This window comes from Limanda limanda, chromosome 4 (assembly GCF_963576545.1).
Source record: "Limanda limanda chromosome 4, fLimLim1.1, whole genome shotgun sequence".
NCBI lineage: Eukaryota > Metazoa > Chordata > Actinopteri > Pleuronectiformes > Pleuronectidae > Limanda > Limanda limanda.
Genome location: NC_083639.1, coordinates 15,350,314 through 15,368,572, shown reverse-complemented (window position 1 = coordinate 15,368,572; position 18,259 = coordinate 15,350,314). Strand labels below are relative to the sequence as shown.

At 39.6% G+C, this 18,259-nt stretch overlaps 1 protein-coding gene across 4 annotated transcripts in view; it reads right to left on the bottom strand.

The window, feature by feature from the left end:
- slc2a9l2 (solute carrier family 2 member 9, like 2) overlaps positions 1–18,259 on the bottom strand; it is a 114,667-nt gene that overhangs the window by 81,857 nt on the left and 14,551 nt on the right. For all 4 annotated transcript variants that reach the window (XM_061069001.1, XM_061069003.1, XM_061069002.1 and 1 more), the window contains exons 4-6: positions 10,128–10,288; positions 4,804–4,928; positions 3,168–3,313 (exon numbers count right to left, since the gene is read on the bottom strand). In XM_061069001.1, the coding sequence (XP_060924984.1) occupies positions 3,168–3,313; positions 4,804–4,928; positions 10,128–10,288 (432 nt within the window). The remainder of the gene's footprint in view (positions 1–3,167; positions 3,314–4,803; positions 4,929–10,127; positions 10,289–18,259) is intronic.

Here is an 18,259-nt window from a genome sequence, read left to right as displayed (position 1 = left end):
GACTAACCAATACTCATAAATTAAAAATGAGTGTCCGCTCAGCTCTCGAGCCCTATATGCCCGGGTGTAAATGTCAGGGCAAAGTGACAGTGGAAGAAAATAGGAAAATAACAGTAAGGACGAGAGGATTCACAGTTCAAAAAAGGGAAAATACACATTGATTTAAGGCAGAATAAATTGCGGTTTGGAAACATGTTATCTTTTACCACTTGACCCATCCATCTCCCCGCTCATCTGCCACTCTCCCTGATGCATCTGGTATTGACAAAGACATAAAAACATCATCTATCTCCAGAAAATTTAAGATTTCCCTCGCAGGCAGAAAAAGGGCAAAGAAATGCATCAATATTTGTCCTTTTCTGCTGAATTCGATTCAAAGAAAAGAAAAAGACAGAGTAGCAACCAGAAAACCGATTTATTATACTACAATGCCTGATTCGTCATATAGAATATGCATAGGCCTATGGAAATTGTGAAAAATATGAGTTTAATCAAAAAATTCACTGGCTCAGACATATGTTTGCTGTGCTTACATCATCATGGTTGGGTTGAAAGTAAAAGCACCACTGGGAATGTGCTGTGCTCCGCACATTCAATATGTTTCAGCACAAAGGATGAGCTCAAACAATCCAGGATGTGGATGTAGGCAAATTGTCTGTGGCTGTGAAGGATTTTATGAAGTGCAAACAATTATTCAGACAAACCCAGACGCTGCACACTCGAGTGCCAACTTGTAGTTTGATGAAGAAACAGCTGTTGCTGTGGTTGATGCAGCGGCACACGTTCATGAATCACTCTCACCTCATTCACAAGTGCAGTCAAGAGGAGCTGTAGACTCCGTGTGAAGAGACTCTGTTCTGTTAAACTCAATGATCTTTCTTGAATATCATGAAGTTTGTGGAGGAGTGGGGAATGATCCAAGGAAGAACCAACTACATTTTGATTTGGATCGATTTTTCCCCCTCTCTGTACCAGTGAGATCGGCTGTTTCCACGTTTTCGTTTATTTCTCAGAAAATTACTCATTGCTCTTGATGAGGCATGTTTTGGGGACTGATATGTATGAAATTTGATGCAGATCCAAATAAAAATCCTGATCTAGGGAATTCGAATGTGATTTCACGAGGGGACTCTTACGACTTGACTATTTTTATAATATTATTAGGTGTTTCAGTGTGCTGTGATTAAGTTGTCCAATCTGAAGCTATGGTACACCAACTTCCAAAAAAAAACTTAATTTAGTATCGAAAAATCTATCAAAACATCTTCCACTTGTTTAACAATCAGGGCAGTTAAAGGTCATCTGACACCCTAAATTTACTGACTTTTATTTTCAGCAGTTAGGCAGTTTTATTATTTATTTATCTTATATTGCCACCGACACCAAGTGGCTTTGGTTTGAGTGTAAGAATTAGCATTCCAAGCAGTGCTTGTATTAAAAGTGTAAAGATTTACTGGACAATAATGCCACTGTTTGTTGGAGTTCAACATTAAAAATGTCAATTGACTTCAACATTGTATGTCTTAGTAATATATGCAAAAGAAAGTCAAGGTCACACATCCTCTCATCCATCCGACACTTTTATGACTCAGATCACAATCCTCCCATTTTTCTGAATAGACACGACTGCCAAAGGATAAAATTGTATCCTTCAAATTTTGGAAAGCAATTTAGAGTTAAATCAGTCAGTCATTAATTTTTTAGTGCCGTGCCAAAGCTAAGGTCAACAGAGTGTGCCGGGGGTAACGGGCTGTAGATCACTGGAATATTGTTCACATATGACTAAACTGAATTTACCTTTCAAAGCACATGTGCCTGAGGCTTTTATGTCATTTTTTCAGCCCCAAGAAAAAATGGTGTGTGGGGTGGATAAGATTTCCTCCAGGGTAAACTGCCGGTGATCGAAAAATCTTCCAGATATGTTGTTGAAATAAGGATCAGATGGAACCAACAAACACTGCGCAAGGGGAGAAAACATGAGTTTATTACTCCAGCAGTCGAGGGGAAGACATGTGGCCGAGGGGCAAAGTGTTGTCAGGTAGCTCCCACAATTCATTCATCCGGCAAAAAAAGTGATGGAAAATCATCATACGAATAGAGGAGTATGTATTTTGATTTCATTGTTATGTTGAACTGCACCGATCCACTGGCTTGTAGCCTTAGAAGTCTGCCACTTGCCTGTGAGGCTTTATCATCTCTATTAACTGATGGAAAGTCTTTGGCAATCAAAACTTTGTGGCTAACGCACACCGGACACAGACCACGGTCACTTTGTTCACACGGCAGGTATGCGAGTCACTAGATTGGTTTGAAACTGATGAAACAAGTCAGCGCGGCATGTAGCTGATTAGCTTTAAGGATTTAGAATTCATCCTGGGCTTTAATGGAGGAAGTGTTGCAGCTGCTGTTTCAGTTCCACTCTCTGTTCCATGAACGGCTCTTTAAATAGACCAATGTGCAACTTCTTCAAACCGTCACTCCACTCCTGTCCTGTTTGTAGTGGATGACCAGCAAACACGTCTGTGTTTCCCTCTCTCTGTTGTGTCTTGCATTTAAGGAAGTTTGACTGACCCTCAAATTCAGAAAAATCATTCACTCCCTCAGCTGTATAGAAAATATCAACTGCTTCTAAAGTGCTACGTGTTTATCATGTCATGGTTTTATTTTGAAAGATTGAATGCCAGCAGAGAATAGGTGTCCTCAGACGAGGTGTGATGTGGCAACCCTTAGCCACTCACAGCAATGCTAAGCACTGAAATATAATGGAAACAGCTGTGGTTGGGATATCGAGTACAAGAAGGGCATTTTTTTATTTGCCTATCAAAGAAAAGCCAGGATTTTGAGTGACGTTACATATCTTCTACCATAAATACAAAAAATTGTGTATTCCTAGACAACTTCATTTCTATTTATTCATATTTTGGAGTCAAATCATCACTGGGAGTCATGATGGGTTCACGTTTTACTGACAGTGGCTTCAAATTCAACATGAAACATGTAACAATGAATCAGAACAAATCATCAACCTGCAACATCTACTCCATCCAGGATCCACTTCGTTTTTCTGACTCCGTTAATACTAAAAGACGCTAACAAAGACTCCGTCCCTCAAAATAAAACAAATACTATACTATTATATATTTTTTTTAAACTTTCACAACACTGACCTGGCCCAGCAGCTCGGGCAGTCCCAGCACTTGACCTGTGAACACTCCCAGGCAGATCAGGATGGAGTTGAACTGGCCGATGAACCCTCTGATATGTCGTGGGGAGATCTCTCCCAGGTACATGGGGAGCGCAGTGAGAGCTATCCCTGTCAGATTTTTAAAAAGAACAACATAAGCGATACAGCTATTTTTCAGATTTGTCTGTTAGAGGCGTTAAAGCACAGAAGACCTAGGAGCCACATGAATAATTAATGTACACAACAACCTCTTGCCATATAAATGTGATAACATGGTGTATTGATGTGTTTCATTGCAGTTCGCTGTTGTCAGAGTGAAGCACCTGATGTGAGGAGCTATTAACAAAAACTGATTCAGTATATAACCTGCAGTGCAGAGCTTCCAGCTGTGAGAGTAACTCGATAACGCTCCTGACACGTGCTCATGATGACATATGCAGACAGGTGAACTTCCAAGAGAACCCCTGGGCTTTACAGGGTTTGCAAGTCTTCCCATAGGCAAATAAGGGGAAAGAAAACATGGAGTGATGGCATCCTCAGATAAGGGTAAGTATCTAAGCCAGAAACGTAGCCCAATTTCAAGCACAGCAGACTGTACTTTCAGGAAGGCTTTGTACTTGGATGGTTGTTATAAAAGATTAAATAAGTATGTTTTCTGTAATTTTAGGTTGTTCTTATCTCACTGATGGTAAGTTTGGTTTAAATTAGTTATTTGATGTTATAAAAGGTTGAAATGTCATGATTGACAGCTGAGAAGGACACGCGATCGGATGAGCATGCGTATCGATGAGACCTCACTGCTGTGACTTCAAGCCCTGATCGCTATTGATACAGACTCTGGCTCCAAATGTGCATGTTACCACATTTGCTTGTTCTCCCCTACCATTCAGTGCTGTGTGAACTGTTTCAATGGTTTTACTGTGAAGGACGTTCATTTACATGGAAAACTTCCCTGGAAGTTCAATCGTCAGTTATTTCTCAAATTAATTAGCCTTTTTGTGCTAACGGACTTGGAAAAAGTGATTTTTTATTCGTGCCAGCAGATTAGAGTCAAGCCTCTGGCTGATGATTAAACTGCAGTTTAATCTCCACTAAATTTATGTCTGCAGGCAATATAACCGACAAATCACAGGGATGACTGGGCAGTGATGTTCCAGTCTTCCTCTGGGATTGTAGATGAGCACCCACAAGAGCAAGTGACGCCTGCAATCTAAGTCGTGTTTTTCCGATGCATGCATGCATTCAGGTCTGACAAGATATCTTTGATCTCAGCCAATTTCGGCAGATTCGTCTTCTTGTCCTAGGGGCTGTGAGGAGACTTACACCAAAAGCCTACTAATTCATTATAATTCATCATCTGTCCATTTTTCATTTGCACATAAGTTCAACAAACCAAGCTGTAAACCTCCTGGTACTCCTTGAAACTTAATATGGCATAATAACAATAATGTAATAATTTATATTATAGTTTTTCACAAATAAAACAAATACAAAAAATAAAAGCTGATCTCGTTTTTGAGGGCATGGAAGTTTTGCTATGCTTTAGATTCAACTTAAAGCAAAGTTCTGTATACTTTATTGATGTGATTAAAATGATTACCACCTAAATAAGCTCTTACCAGAGTCCACCCCGATGATGAACCGGCCGATGATCAGCATCTCAAAAGATTTCGCCATCTCGCCCAGGGACAGCAGCAGCGCAGCGATAATGGCAAAGCTGTTATTCAGCAGCAAGGTTCCCTTCCTACAGTCAGAGAGAGAACACGGTTAGAAAGCACATCAACATCAAGTATAAAGTCTGAGGTTAAATGATCCAGCACAAATCCTATACTCAAGGATGAAAATAAATCAAGGTAAACTCATCTAGCTGCTGAAGACTTTCAAAGGTGTTGCAGCAAAATGAGCAGAGGTGAGAAACATCTTGAAGGCTTTTATAAAAATGATTACATTTAAATGGTATTCATGAATATTAATGGGGGATAAGGAAATGAATGGGCTGAGAGGCTGTTCTGAATAATCATACAAGTCTAAAACAATAAATAAAAATATTGTTGTTATAGCAAACAAAGCACAGTGAAATGAGACCCTAATAATTTTGAGTCAGATTTATTTATATAATAAATTAAAGACTAAAGGCGTTAAGCCAAAGTGATGCAGTAGTGGAGGAAGTACTCAAACATTTCACTTAAGTATAAATAAATACACAAAACTGTACTCAAGTAAAGGCATGTTATTAACTTTTCTTCTTGAATAAAAGTATCTAAATGTTTTTTATATATACTCAAAGTAATACAAGTACTTGCCAAGTGCAACCTGTTCTCTAATGCAACACTCTACTTCATCAGTATCTGTGCTACTGTATATTTAATATAAGAATATTACTTTCATATTAACAAAGAATACTACAGGTGATGTTACTGAAAACATCAAACCATTGTCATATTGAAAAGGGTATTTGTAATTGTGATAACCCTCAGTTAACTACCTGCTTGAAATACATCATATAAAAAAAACAATGTGAACACGTAACATTGTGCATTGTAAGTATGTTGTGGGGTAGAAAATATTTTTTCTGATATATATTTGAGTAATAGTGAGAAGTACCAAAAAGTAAATAACTTGAGAACAGATGCATGACAAATCTTCCTAAATACAGAAATAAAGTTAATGTACTTTGAGATGATTTCAAAAAACTGAAAAAAAAATAATGATAGACATTAACAGAATGATGAGACAGAATAGGGTTGAATTAAGAGGCAGATTAAAAAAGCCGGACTTTAACTTTGTGGAGCAGGAGACTTATTGAGGGCCTCTGGGCCGCAGCAGTGATAAACTCTCGGCTCCTTCAAAGAAGATGAAGCCCGGGCAAAAACTGGGCCTCCTCTCCTCGTGAGAGACTAAAGCTAATGATGCGTTCAGGCAGCCTTCATGTGCTCATTAACATCAAACCTTTACAAAGTTTACTGCCATCAAACACCCAGCCAAGTGTAGGATAGATTCCATGGTTACCAAGTTATCACAAGTCGCAAACAACAAGCCACGTTAACAGCTGTGAGGTGTATATTGTGCATAAAGGGTGAAAAACAAACTGTGATACAAATGTCCACAATTTCATAACACAACGCAGGACGACGGACACAGAGCAAAACCCATTTCAAAATTAAAACATTTAAATCAGGAAACAGCTGCATATTTTGTAAATATTACCCTCTACACTTACTTTACTGTCTTCCAACTGCATGTGTCACACCGTTGTGCAACTGGCAGGGCTTTTCAGACTGAGTCGCAGGGACAGAACTCATCGGGTGCAGGTGAGTCTACATGTCAAGTGACTGGGACACGACAAGAAGTCCTATAGATGAATTTTCTTCCATTCATGATTGAGAGATATCGCCTGCACTAAGAGTTGGATTAGCTTAATTCTGTCAGACTAGAGTCAGCAGAGACCTGAGCACATTATGTCAATAGGGTTAAAAAAAAAAAAAAATTTAAATAACTCATCTGCTTCAAATCATGAATTTGGAGAATTGTTACACTCGTTGGAAAATATATCAGTTTAAGCTCAATTGAAATGTTACAATGACAAATTGTGTTGTTCATGACTTTCACATTTGCTCAGTGCTATTTCCACCTTATTTTATAATGATTTTAAAAATTAAAGTGTTAATTTACCACTTTGACAAATAAGAAATACATTTTCACTGAAACCGCACTAAGATATGACCTGACCTCCATTATGGCTTCAAACTCATCACTGTAAAGGCTTTTTTATAAGCATAAGAAATCATGACCCAAGCATAAAAGCATTCCTCTTAATAGATTCTTGATTTTTCGTTACTAACAAAAAAAACTTTTAAACTGCGTTCTATCAATGAAAGTATTTCATTATTGTTGTGTTGGCAATTGAAGTTGAAGTAAGTATTTGTTGAAGGACATCTCTGTTGATTTCTCGATGACCTCAGAGTTATGCATATGAAAACTGAAATGTTTAGAGAACTGATATTTATGAGTGTGTGAAAATTGGTTCATATCCAAATAAAAATCTGGATTCAGTGAACTGGACTGAGTTTCATTAGAGGACTGATGGGCCATGGCCGACGAGTGTACTGTGTTCCATTCTAGTGATGTAATGTGACAGGTGAGGGAGAATTGTGTTCTCTGGTTGGATTTGGTTGCTGCTGCAGTGAGGTGGTTGGTGACACTGAACCTTGGTCTCTTCTTACACTAACTCTGTGTATTTTAATAGGGGCTTTCTGCAGAAAGGATCAACACAGAGAGTCACGGGGATCTCAGAGTGTTGATGTCAGATGCAATCATCTTATTTAAGAGAACTAAGGACCCAGTTGTCTCAGCCAGTTCAGACTGGTTCTGTAGGCGCGGTTTGAGACAGGAATTAAGACACAGGAAACTGAGGTCATGAGGGCTTCAGGTCACAGACAGTTCAGGTCATAAAAGGCTCAGACAGGAAAATACAAGTTTCTTTTAGACTACAAAATGTAGTTTTCCACCACACTTAGTTATATTTCCACTACACTTTAAATGTAACAAAACTCTATGCTGGGAAGGAGATTCAACTAAATGCAAGCAAGCAGCAAGTTTAACCATTTAACCTTCACTTGGTCACTCTTTGAAGCACTTTCTATAAGATTGCTGATGTGTCTTCATCTGCTAATAGATATTCAAGTCTCTTCCCTGGCATCGGAATGTCAACCTCTCCAAGATATTGTGCAAAAGTAGCAGCTGGGCCACAGATGTCTGCTGGAGAATATGGAGGGAGAATGAATAATATGTTTCAGCCTCATCAACACAGTGCAAAGCGCCACCTGAGAAATCCAAGGGGATTCTTAAAGGTCATCTTCATTTTCTCAAACGACTTTCTCATATGAAATCTTCATAAGTCTCTCCCTGCTCCGAGAGGCACATCCCCATCATTAGTTTATAATAGATTCCTTTGGAGGTATATTATTGTAGAGCACTGAGGTGATATCTTCAGTGCCGCAGTTCATCCCTGGGAGCAGACGGGTGTACGCCCGTGCAGAGCGGCATCACAAGCAATGAAACAAGTCAGCTCGCCTGAAACCGGACAAAACTCACGAGGCCGCCAAAGCATCATCACTCAGTCTGAAGCTAATCACCACATGACTGCTACTTCAAAACTAAGAATAATCAGGAGTCACTTTTCATTAAAAGGTGATACCTCTCGTGTGTGGTAGGTGAGGGATAAAGCGAGAATAGTAGTGGAGTATTAACATTCATTACAACTGGTGTCAGTAGGTGTACACTAGAGTAAAAATCTCAGTGCAGTAGAGGCATAAACAAAGTGCTTGAATTTTACTCTTCACAGAATTTGGTGAATCGCAACTGACCATATATGCAAATGGTCGTTCACTGTAAAATAATGGATCACAGATGAGAGAAAAAAGGTTTTTAGGACATTTTTGATGCAGTCCTTGATTTAGTAAATCAACAAAAAAAATGGTCCATATTACAAATTAGGTCCAGGAATAGCCCACAACAACTTACAGCAAAGAAGGGCGGTCAGAAACAGGGTCGCCAGAACAGGACCACTGCCATGTTCCAGCTACTCATATGACCACAGCTGGCCATAAACCAGTCTATGCAGGTTTCAGCTCAGGCACCAGATGTCAGCCTAAACTCAAACTAAACCAAATTCAACACATCTGGCCTTCCGCTTCCACTCAAGCCTCAGACAAGGTTTTACCATATTTGTCACATAATTTTCCTTTGATAAATGTGGACACCACCAATGACAAACAACAATCAATGTCTATTAAAAATGAAACAGTCCTTGTGGCCAGTGGACACGTTATGTGATCAGTGTGCGCCTGACTGAAAACTACCATGGCAATCCTAACTGCGTAAATTAAATAAGTTTCTAAATAATTTAAATAAGTCTGATCGATAACTTAGAATATGACAGAATATTGTTTGTAATCCTTCATACTTTCACACCCACTACCTTAAACACTGCCTCAAAAGTGTTCAATCAGTAGTTTAGTCACTCTGAAGTCACAGTCAATGATTCACAAAAGAGCTATAGTATGTTTGGGATGTGTTGCTGGGTTGTTATATATGATGAGAAATAACCACAGAATCCCTATGGAGAAAAGTCCGTTTGTCACTTCCTGTTGTGCATGATGGAAAATCTCAGTGTGCATTGTGAATCCCTACATTTCCTGCCCGGACTCAACAGTCCCAGCGATTTAGGAGACTGACAGCGAAAGGAGAAGGAGGGTTACTGAGGTACCGAGGGTAATAAAGGAATGTGAAAACCGAGAGCCTGAAGAAGAGAAGAAAAGAATTGCACTGCAGCGTATCAGCATTGTCTCCTAAGCTCCGAAAGACGGAGCATTGTGTTTATGAAAATTGCATGTGTAGTGTGTCATGCTGAGATGAAGGATAATCTTGCCATGGGTTCTAGCCAAGCCAGGGAAAGTGGAGGAGCAGAAGGAAGTGCAGTGATTTCCCATGAAACTGTTTTCTTTAAGCGGAGCACATCTCATTATTATCCCCTGAATCGATTTGCCAACCTCAAAATGGATTACATCACTCATGTGTCTCAAGATTGAGAAACTTGTTAAGAAAAAGGTGTTTGCCATTGACAATTTCAGAGATGAACACTACTGATTTATAATAACAAATCACAAGTCCTCGAGCTGTATTCTGCATTATGATCTCATTTCAATTGAAAGTAAAGTGATCATATTCAGGGTTGCTGCAACAGACAAGCAAAGCAGGCAAATGCCGGGGGCTCCAGGCTGAGAAGAGCCTCCTAAGAACCGCTGATCATTTTGATAATTAAAGAATACGCAAAAATCCACAAAACACTTTGAAACATGCCTGATCATACAAGTCAGACCCACGCAACTGGAGAGAAATATCTGCAGTGACACATGGTGTGAGAAAACGTGAGTCAACTGACCTTCCAAACACTTTGAGGAATAAAGAGACAGACAATGCTCCCAGAAGACCTCCGATAGCAAATATGGACACGGTGATGGACCAGAGGAGGGTGACTGCCTCGGCTCCGATCGGCTCCCCATACCTCTCCATCCACGTCTTGTTGTAGAAAGCTTTGATGAACTGCAAGACAAGAAAATACTCTCATTCAATGTGTGTGCATCATACCAAAGTTAGCAATCAAACTATCGAAATGATTTGCCTAGTAATAAAATATGAAAACGTTTGATACATATACATATTGATCATTTAAGTGTGAAGTTAGACATTGTCTGTTTTAATGTCATAATGCACTGGTGATATATTGTACACAGTAATCCCTCTTCGTCAATAGTCTAATAAATCAGAAACAGTCAATTTTGATGCGTTTGCTCTCAAATCATGTTGTCGCAGACCTGAAATAAACTTCATACACACAAACACAAATTGCAAATGACTGGATGACGAACTCCTCATGCTAGAGTGATTCACTGAGCACAGTGTTTGAAATCCCCCACAAGTGTCTAAGAGCCTTCCAGCATTGACTGATGTCCTTATCACCGATGAACATGTCAGTGCAGAGCATTCAAGACAAAATGACCTTGTGGCTTTTGTTTTATAAATCTTGCATTTTCCTTTGTGTTTGCCGGCAGCTTACAAGTCTGGTGAAACATCTTGAGTCTAAAGAGAATTAAAAGACCTTGTCTAGTGAGCAATGTCTGATCAGCGCTGAGTGTTTCTTTGGACACTTTCTTTACAGAGCTGAAAGCAGCAAAGTGATTTTCCCTGTCTGCTGTGGCTCAGGAGTGATGAGTCGGCGTCTTCACAAACGTCACTCAGAGTAACTGTGAGCACAGAGTTTTTTTGAGTGTTAGACTATGATGTGACAGTGACTAAGATGCTCTGAAAGAACTCATTCTTCAAACATACGCTGACCTCTGCTCGTACGGAACAGAGAACAGTCAGTTGTTTCCTGCTTTAGTGTGACACGATTATCATTACTCTGACACAGTTTGGTATTTTTAGATTTTTATTTATGATCTTATTATGAATTTTGATTATTTATTTGTTTTGGGGGGGGGAAACAGCTGACAGCCTCGCAACAAAGCTATGGACGAAAACGTTCTTTAGTTAATTACAAATATTGAATTATGTATACCATTAATGACTTACATTTAAATAAATTCTTCGGACATTTTCGCCTCACTTTTTGCCACCATTACTTTACTTTGAAAACTGTTCTTTGCTAAAGCGCAATGAATCATGGGATATGTTGGGCCGGAAAGGACCCACCCATTGGAGTCTGCTCTGCTCATGGCCGGATTAACACATTCATCAGCTGCATTTGGAGGAGCCTCTGGATTGTGACAGTCTAGTCGTGCCACTGGGACACAATTGGTCTAGTTATGCAGCTTCTGAAAGATGTGGCCCCCAGATTGTGCACGACTGCAGATACTTTTTTGAACTGATATGTTTCACCCAAAAATGTCCGTCCACGCAACCTTTGCTTCACAAAATATCTCCATCCAGACATGAACAAAAACGACTACACAAACCGGAGTTTTTGAAAATCTGCACTTTATAAGGAGGTGTAAAAATCTCTTGCCTTAAAACACCATTTGCACAAAAGACCCAAACGCAGAGGACGAGGTTCATTTTGCAAAGTATCTGCATTAGTGTGGACAGATGGTCAGCCTCTGTCTCTCCTGTCAGTTTGTCTGTTCACATCCTTGGAAGTGTTTGTGCTTCAGTTTCACTCCCTGTTGTTTCCTTCCCGTTTGGTCTGCCTGCAACCTGCCAACATCTAAGACTTGACAACCATTCAAGCACTTCCTCTCCTCTCAGTTCCAGAATGGTTCTTACTTCACAACCCATCTGTTACCTGCCTCTTGGTCTGTCACTAGCAGACACTTTACAGTGTCCTCGGTCCAACATCTATTGGCAGACTATCATAGTTAACTCTTGTTAGTACCGTCACCTAATTCCTGGGAATGTGTTCACCTCGGACTTGATGATATGGCAGAAAATGACATCAAGATAAACATTTTTATACAAGTTGATATCAATAATTTTATCATTTGATTTAACAGTAAACATTTGAAAAAATCTGTGGTAGATCACCTCCTCACATCAATATAAATTGAACCTTTGTAATGCAATAATTACAGATATTGTTTTATTGATATTGTTTTATTGCACAACACGGCAGCACTAAATCCTTGACAAACACTTACACCAGTGTAACCAGAATACCTGTACGAATCAGGTTGTGGAGAAAACAGGTTCAAAGTTCTGTAATAAGATTATATAGTGCAGATCAGTAATCCCATTTTATTTCCATACCCCGGCCTTAATTGTATGGAGGGTTTCAAATGCTGAATATGCACAAATGATTCTTATGTAATTACTGCCTTGACAACTTGGTATCCATAACACAAACAAATAAATGAACTACAAGCAAGACAAATATTTTATTGTTTTGAGTTCAGAATTAAGAGAATTGCACCTACAAAGATCATCCAGTGGCTGATCTGACCCAGGATCAGATGAGTGCTACAGCTACTCAGTGTGATGCAGTCAGACAATTTGCATCTATGTCCTCACCACGCTCAGTAAAGTGTTACACTAGGACGAGTAAAGCTTGTGCACGTTTCAGTTTTTTTCGACATCTGCAGAGAAAGCGTATGAAACCACGTCTAGTCGTTCCTGAAAGCCTCTTGAATGCATCTACACGTATCTGATTTACATTCCACCTAAGTGACCTCATGGAAGTGGTCCCCGAGTACCATGATGCTTTGCTTTATTGTAATTTCCTTCCATCTCCTTCCACTTCACTTCTGCCACGTGGTACTTTCCCTGTGTGAAGTTTGGCACATGTGAATAAAGTAAGACTCCAGGTTTCTCATTTAAACCATGTGAAAAAGGAAAAAGATCACGGCAGAAAACCAAAAGTAATCCCCATACGCTACTACATTTTAGCATTGGCAGGTCTTTGTTGCAGCTGCTGAGTGTAAATTGAAGGCAAAATGTCAGAGTGAATGGCAAGTTCCTGTGGTGCCTGAGACTATTATAGCCATAGGTTTAATTACAAGTGAATGAGCTTGTATTAATATTCCTTTAACCACTGCAGCTACACATCGTTTTTTAAGATTATCTCACTGTTGGAGGTAAACCTGCTGTGTATGCGAGACACTGAATGTTGGTTTACAGAATCTATCCGCAATGCGTTTTGACATGGGTTGATTAAATGTTTTGATTAAAGGAGCCTGGGTGGTTTGTTTTAACTGTTTTTTAACATTTTGTTATTTTCAAGTCCCCTTAATGAACTACACTAGGGAAAAAGCGGCTTGTCGCTTCATTTTATATAAATTGGAATTAGCGGCAGGAGCTAATGAATTAATGAGCAGTAATTCCTCGGCTGCAGATTAGTGACTGAGAGTTTTGAGCATCAGGAGTTGTTAGAGAAAAAAAGCTTGACAGGATGAAACATATGCATGTGTCCCCATTTAGGAATGGGTGTGATCATGGAAGAAGAGACGAATGTTTACGGTATATGGTATATATGGTTATTGCTGACTGATTGTGGAAATTATTGATATGTTGACAAAAGTTCATATTTCCAGTCAAAAGCAGGGATTTGCAATAAAAGCCAAATGTTTTAGCTTTTCAAATGGTTTTGATTTGATCTCCATATCTGTTGAAAAATAAAAGTTTTCGAGGAGTTTTTCAGAAAAGCCTCAGGTTTTCAAACAATGCTGAGGTCTTAGTGCTTTATTAAAGTGGAACCTCAGGTCTTGATGGGTTAAAGGTTGCAGTGCATACTGAAAACTTTTTTACCAGTTGAGCTGGAGGTGATCCAGGGCAGCGCTGGTAAAACTCAAGAGTTGTTGAATCTGTGAAAGTGCAGGATTGGATTTGTGATGGAAGTGCAGACGAGGTTTTGTAATTTTGAGTTGTAGGAGTCATCCCCTTAAGAGCAAATAATTCCAAACTGTTTAATGAAGCTATAATAAAGCCTCCTGTGAAAAGTAGGGGCTCATTTATAAAACAATGTCGGATCCACACTAAAAACATACGTATGCACAAATGCCCCAAAAAGATGTGCTATAAAAACTAACCAGATTTATGGATCACAGTCCCGCTGTGCACAGATTTAATTTCATATCGCGTACACATCTGACCACATGGTCAACGCACAGCATCTCATGAATGAAGATGCATCAAAATGAGCCTGCAGAGTTGTGGATGCAAAACAGTGTCCATCCTCTCCTCAGAGCTCGGGGGGGGGGGGGGGGGGGGGGCGCGGCACTGCTGTGGAATATTGACTGGAATTTTAGATTTGAGTCGTATAACATCTTCACCCATTGAAGTCGAGTTTGTTTTCATAGATCCCAACGTTTGAAATGAAAGGAATAAAATATGTAAAAAATAAGTGTCTCCCGCAGTCTGCCTGTCAGAATGGATGTTACACACCACTCCCGATGGAGCACACCCCACTCGTTCTTACACATGCACTTGCACAGGTTTGCTCAGCTATCCTTATAAGGACTTTGCATTGACTTCCATTCAATGTGGACAGCCTAACTAAAACTTAATCCCCATGCTTAAACGAGACCTAACCATAATTCACATCTCATCACTAACCCTCACCAGGACCTAGGAAATGCTGATTTGCCACATCAGGACCAGGCTTTAGTCCTCATGAGGTCCACTGGTCCTGACAAGAGCTGTTTTCAGACATGAACCCCTGACAGAAATCACAGTAATCTCCAAATCCTTCAGGGGAGGGGTGGCACAGCATGCAGGAGATCACAGGTTTTCGTTTACAGCACTGTGAAACCAGCGTCAGCACATCTTTGTCGGAGTCTTCTAGGCGATCGGCAGCTCTTATTACTACTGAGATATTTTAGTTATTATAATTTTTTTAAGTTTAGCATCTGTTATGTGCTAGAAACGTTACTTGCTTGCGGTAAATCCTCCACAGGATCTCCTGCTGAGTTCTTACATGGGCTGGACATTCTCCAGAGTTTTTATTTGGGGGCTGTCAGGAGAAACTTGAAAACGCTCGGAAATCTGTGTTCAAACCCACAGCCCATCCAGAGAATGTTAGGAGATTATCCGAGTTCAGTGAATGTCTGAAAGCAGCCAAGGTCAGTTCTAATGTTGGAAAATGTTTTAGAGCGGTAACAAAAACAAGTACACACACGTACGGTCATTAGGATGTTAGTTTATGTGTGTATATGTTTATATGAAGGGTGAGAGACCTTTAGGAGATTTTAGTGGTAGGTTTGTAGTGATTGTTTGACGATTTGACTTTAAAGTGTAATTGTTCTGGGACCATTTCATTTTCTTCCGTATTGAACTTATACGTACTCCAGAAACTCGCAGCACACACAATATGTGGTTTTATAAATGTGGCGATATTTTATCAGGGAACACAAAGCCCCCAAGTGGAATAGTGTGAAATATTTTTCCACTTTATCATCGGAGACATGTACCCACTGATGTGCTAAAGACGCATTGGGACCAGGGGCAGAATTTTAATAGATTGCATCTTTTGTCATTCCCCTGCTGCTGGTGATGGATTGAGGACAAATAGCACCTAATGGGCATCACAGTTATGAGAAGATGTATAGTTCTCTAGTCTTTCATATTATCCCAGCGTTAGAGCAAATCAATTCGGATTCTGGAGATCACACAGATCAGAGATGTCAGTTTTTCCTCTCTTTCTCTTTCATCCTCTTCTTTCTCACAGAGTTCACCTCATCAATCAGGACTATAACACTGTGGTGACTAGTCAACACCTAATTAAAAGCAGAACCCCACTGTTTTAACTCATTGCTCTGTTGCGATTCCAGTGAAGGTGTGTTTTGTTTTGTTCAAGATCTCAGTGTGTAAAATTCAGAAATGAAAGCAGCTGGCACTATAAACAAGTTGTAAGTCAAAGAACATTTCTTTCTCTGTGCAGTAGCTGATGTTACTATAGGAACACGCAATGACTCAAACATGATATTTGACCAGATAAACCTCAGTGATTTAGCACATTTCAAAAAAAATTTGTGCTAAGGGTTTCGAGCAGAGGAGAGCAACTAGGCTGATGGCTTCCTCTAGGCATATAGAGAGAACAGTTTGTTAATGACTATGGTCATTTATGGACCTATCCACTGTTTCTTTCTTTCTTGAGATATTATACAATTTTTCTGTGTAACCTGCCTTGTGTGGACTCTAGGGCTGTAATGATTATCCAACCATGACCGTACTCCCAGTCCAAAGCTCCAGGGTTTCGACTCCCTGTCCAGCCACACACACTGCCGCCGAATACAGAGGGCCTTTTCCTTAAGGCTTTACAAAACCTAGATAATGGTTGAATTTCTTTCCAGCCCTTGTTCTAGAGGCTGTGGGGACTTGATCTCAGTTTCACATTGTGATCTTCTTACTGTTCTTATCCACTCCTGTTCCTGTGTGCCTCAAACTGGGTTAAACGTGTGGGGACTTACAATGACCCCAGATAGAAACTGCCCTGGAACCATTTCTCTGCTCATCCTTTATTCTTTGACTTGAGACTGGACAAGAGGTAAAATGCCTAAAAAAAAATACAAACGACCTGAAAACAAAGTTTCTCTGCCGGCTTCTCACTTTGGGGGATAGTTCTCCCACATGAACTGAAATGGTTTCTGCCAAGTTGGGAAAAGTCCTGCTTGTTTCATTTGAGGGATTTGACTGTATTTATTGTTCACACTGGTTTATAATGGGCAGGGCTGAAATGGCAACAAAGGGTGTGTCCTCTCTGTGCAGCAAAATGGTGACATATTAACATATTACCAATCGACACTATCAATACCATGAAACACAGAGTATAAAGGATCCTCCAACACTTGCTAGAAGCTCATAAGCTGGTAAATTAAGGTGACCAGGCTTTTGCCATCAGGGCAGAGACTCTGTTTCTTAAATCACGGCTGTAAGAAGGTTTTTTATTGGAACGCTTTCAATGCCAGATCTTTAGCTGAATATACAAAGGCCTTTATATACTTCCGACACTTCGGACTGGTTATTATTTTGTGTCAACGCTGAGAGCATCACATTTTGGGATTGGTATCAGAGAAGTAGCACACGCTGTGCTCTGTGTTTGTGAATAGACAAACTAAAAACAATCAAACTACAAACTGTACTATTTCTCTGATGCATTGTTTTTTCACGCTAGAGAAATATGGGCTTTAAAGGAGATTTTAAAAAATGCTTCAAAACACCACAGAAGTACAGCATGAATAGCCAACTGATTGCAGAACATCTACCCTGAACACATCACATCATTATATTTTTGGAACCTTTCGTCTCCTATATAATTTTTCTAATATTAAAGCATTAGTGCTTATGTTAAACAAGTTTCATTTAATACTGACTCAAAAGGAACTTGAGATTCAGAAAGAGAATCTGATGTCTTCAGTAGAATCTACTTTCCAAGATCATTACCACCTGTACTTGTATAAGTAAGGGCAGAGCTGAATGATTGAATACTAACTCAATGACCTGTGTGACATCTAATTACCTCGAAACAAAGGGAAAGATTAGAAAATGTGACCTCTGAAAATGCTGTTACTCATTCAAAAGCTTCTGCACATATCAGCTAGAAAACGGCAATTTCAGTTTCTCCACGCAGAGGATTCGCAGAAAGTGAAATTGTAAAGGCCAATCAAAGTAAGTAGGTCTCTGTCTGCTGCTGACTTTCTTTTATCTGACAGGAAGCCTTGAACTAAAAATATCTAACCAGTAAACACACACTCACATTCATTTTAATTACATTTCCCTCCATCTCAAGGTGGACTTAAGATTTGGTCAGAAAAAGAGTGAATGAATCAAGCCCCAGTGCAGCTGTACTTGTTCAAAAAGAAAACATTTGAAAGTGATCATCAAGCAGCTTCTGGAATCAAAGGTGTTTGTATGCATGTGTGGTGAGAGAGTATTTTTACCTTGGCCAAGGAGCAAGGACGTTATGCTTTTGACTTTGTTCATAGTTTGTCAGCAAGATTACACAATTTTGTGGAGAATTTTCTTTATTTCTTTTTAACATTTTCACCTATTTCCCAGGAAATAAATCTTGGAATCAGAAAAAAAAAT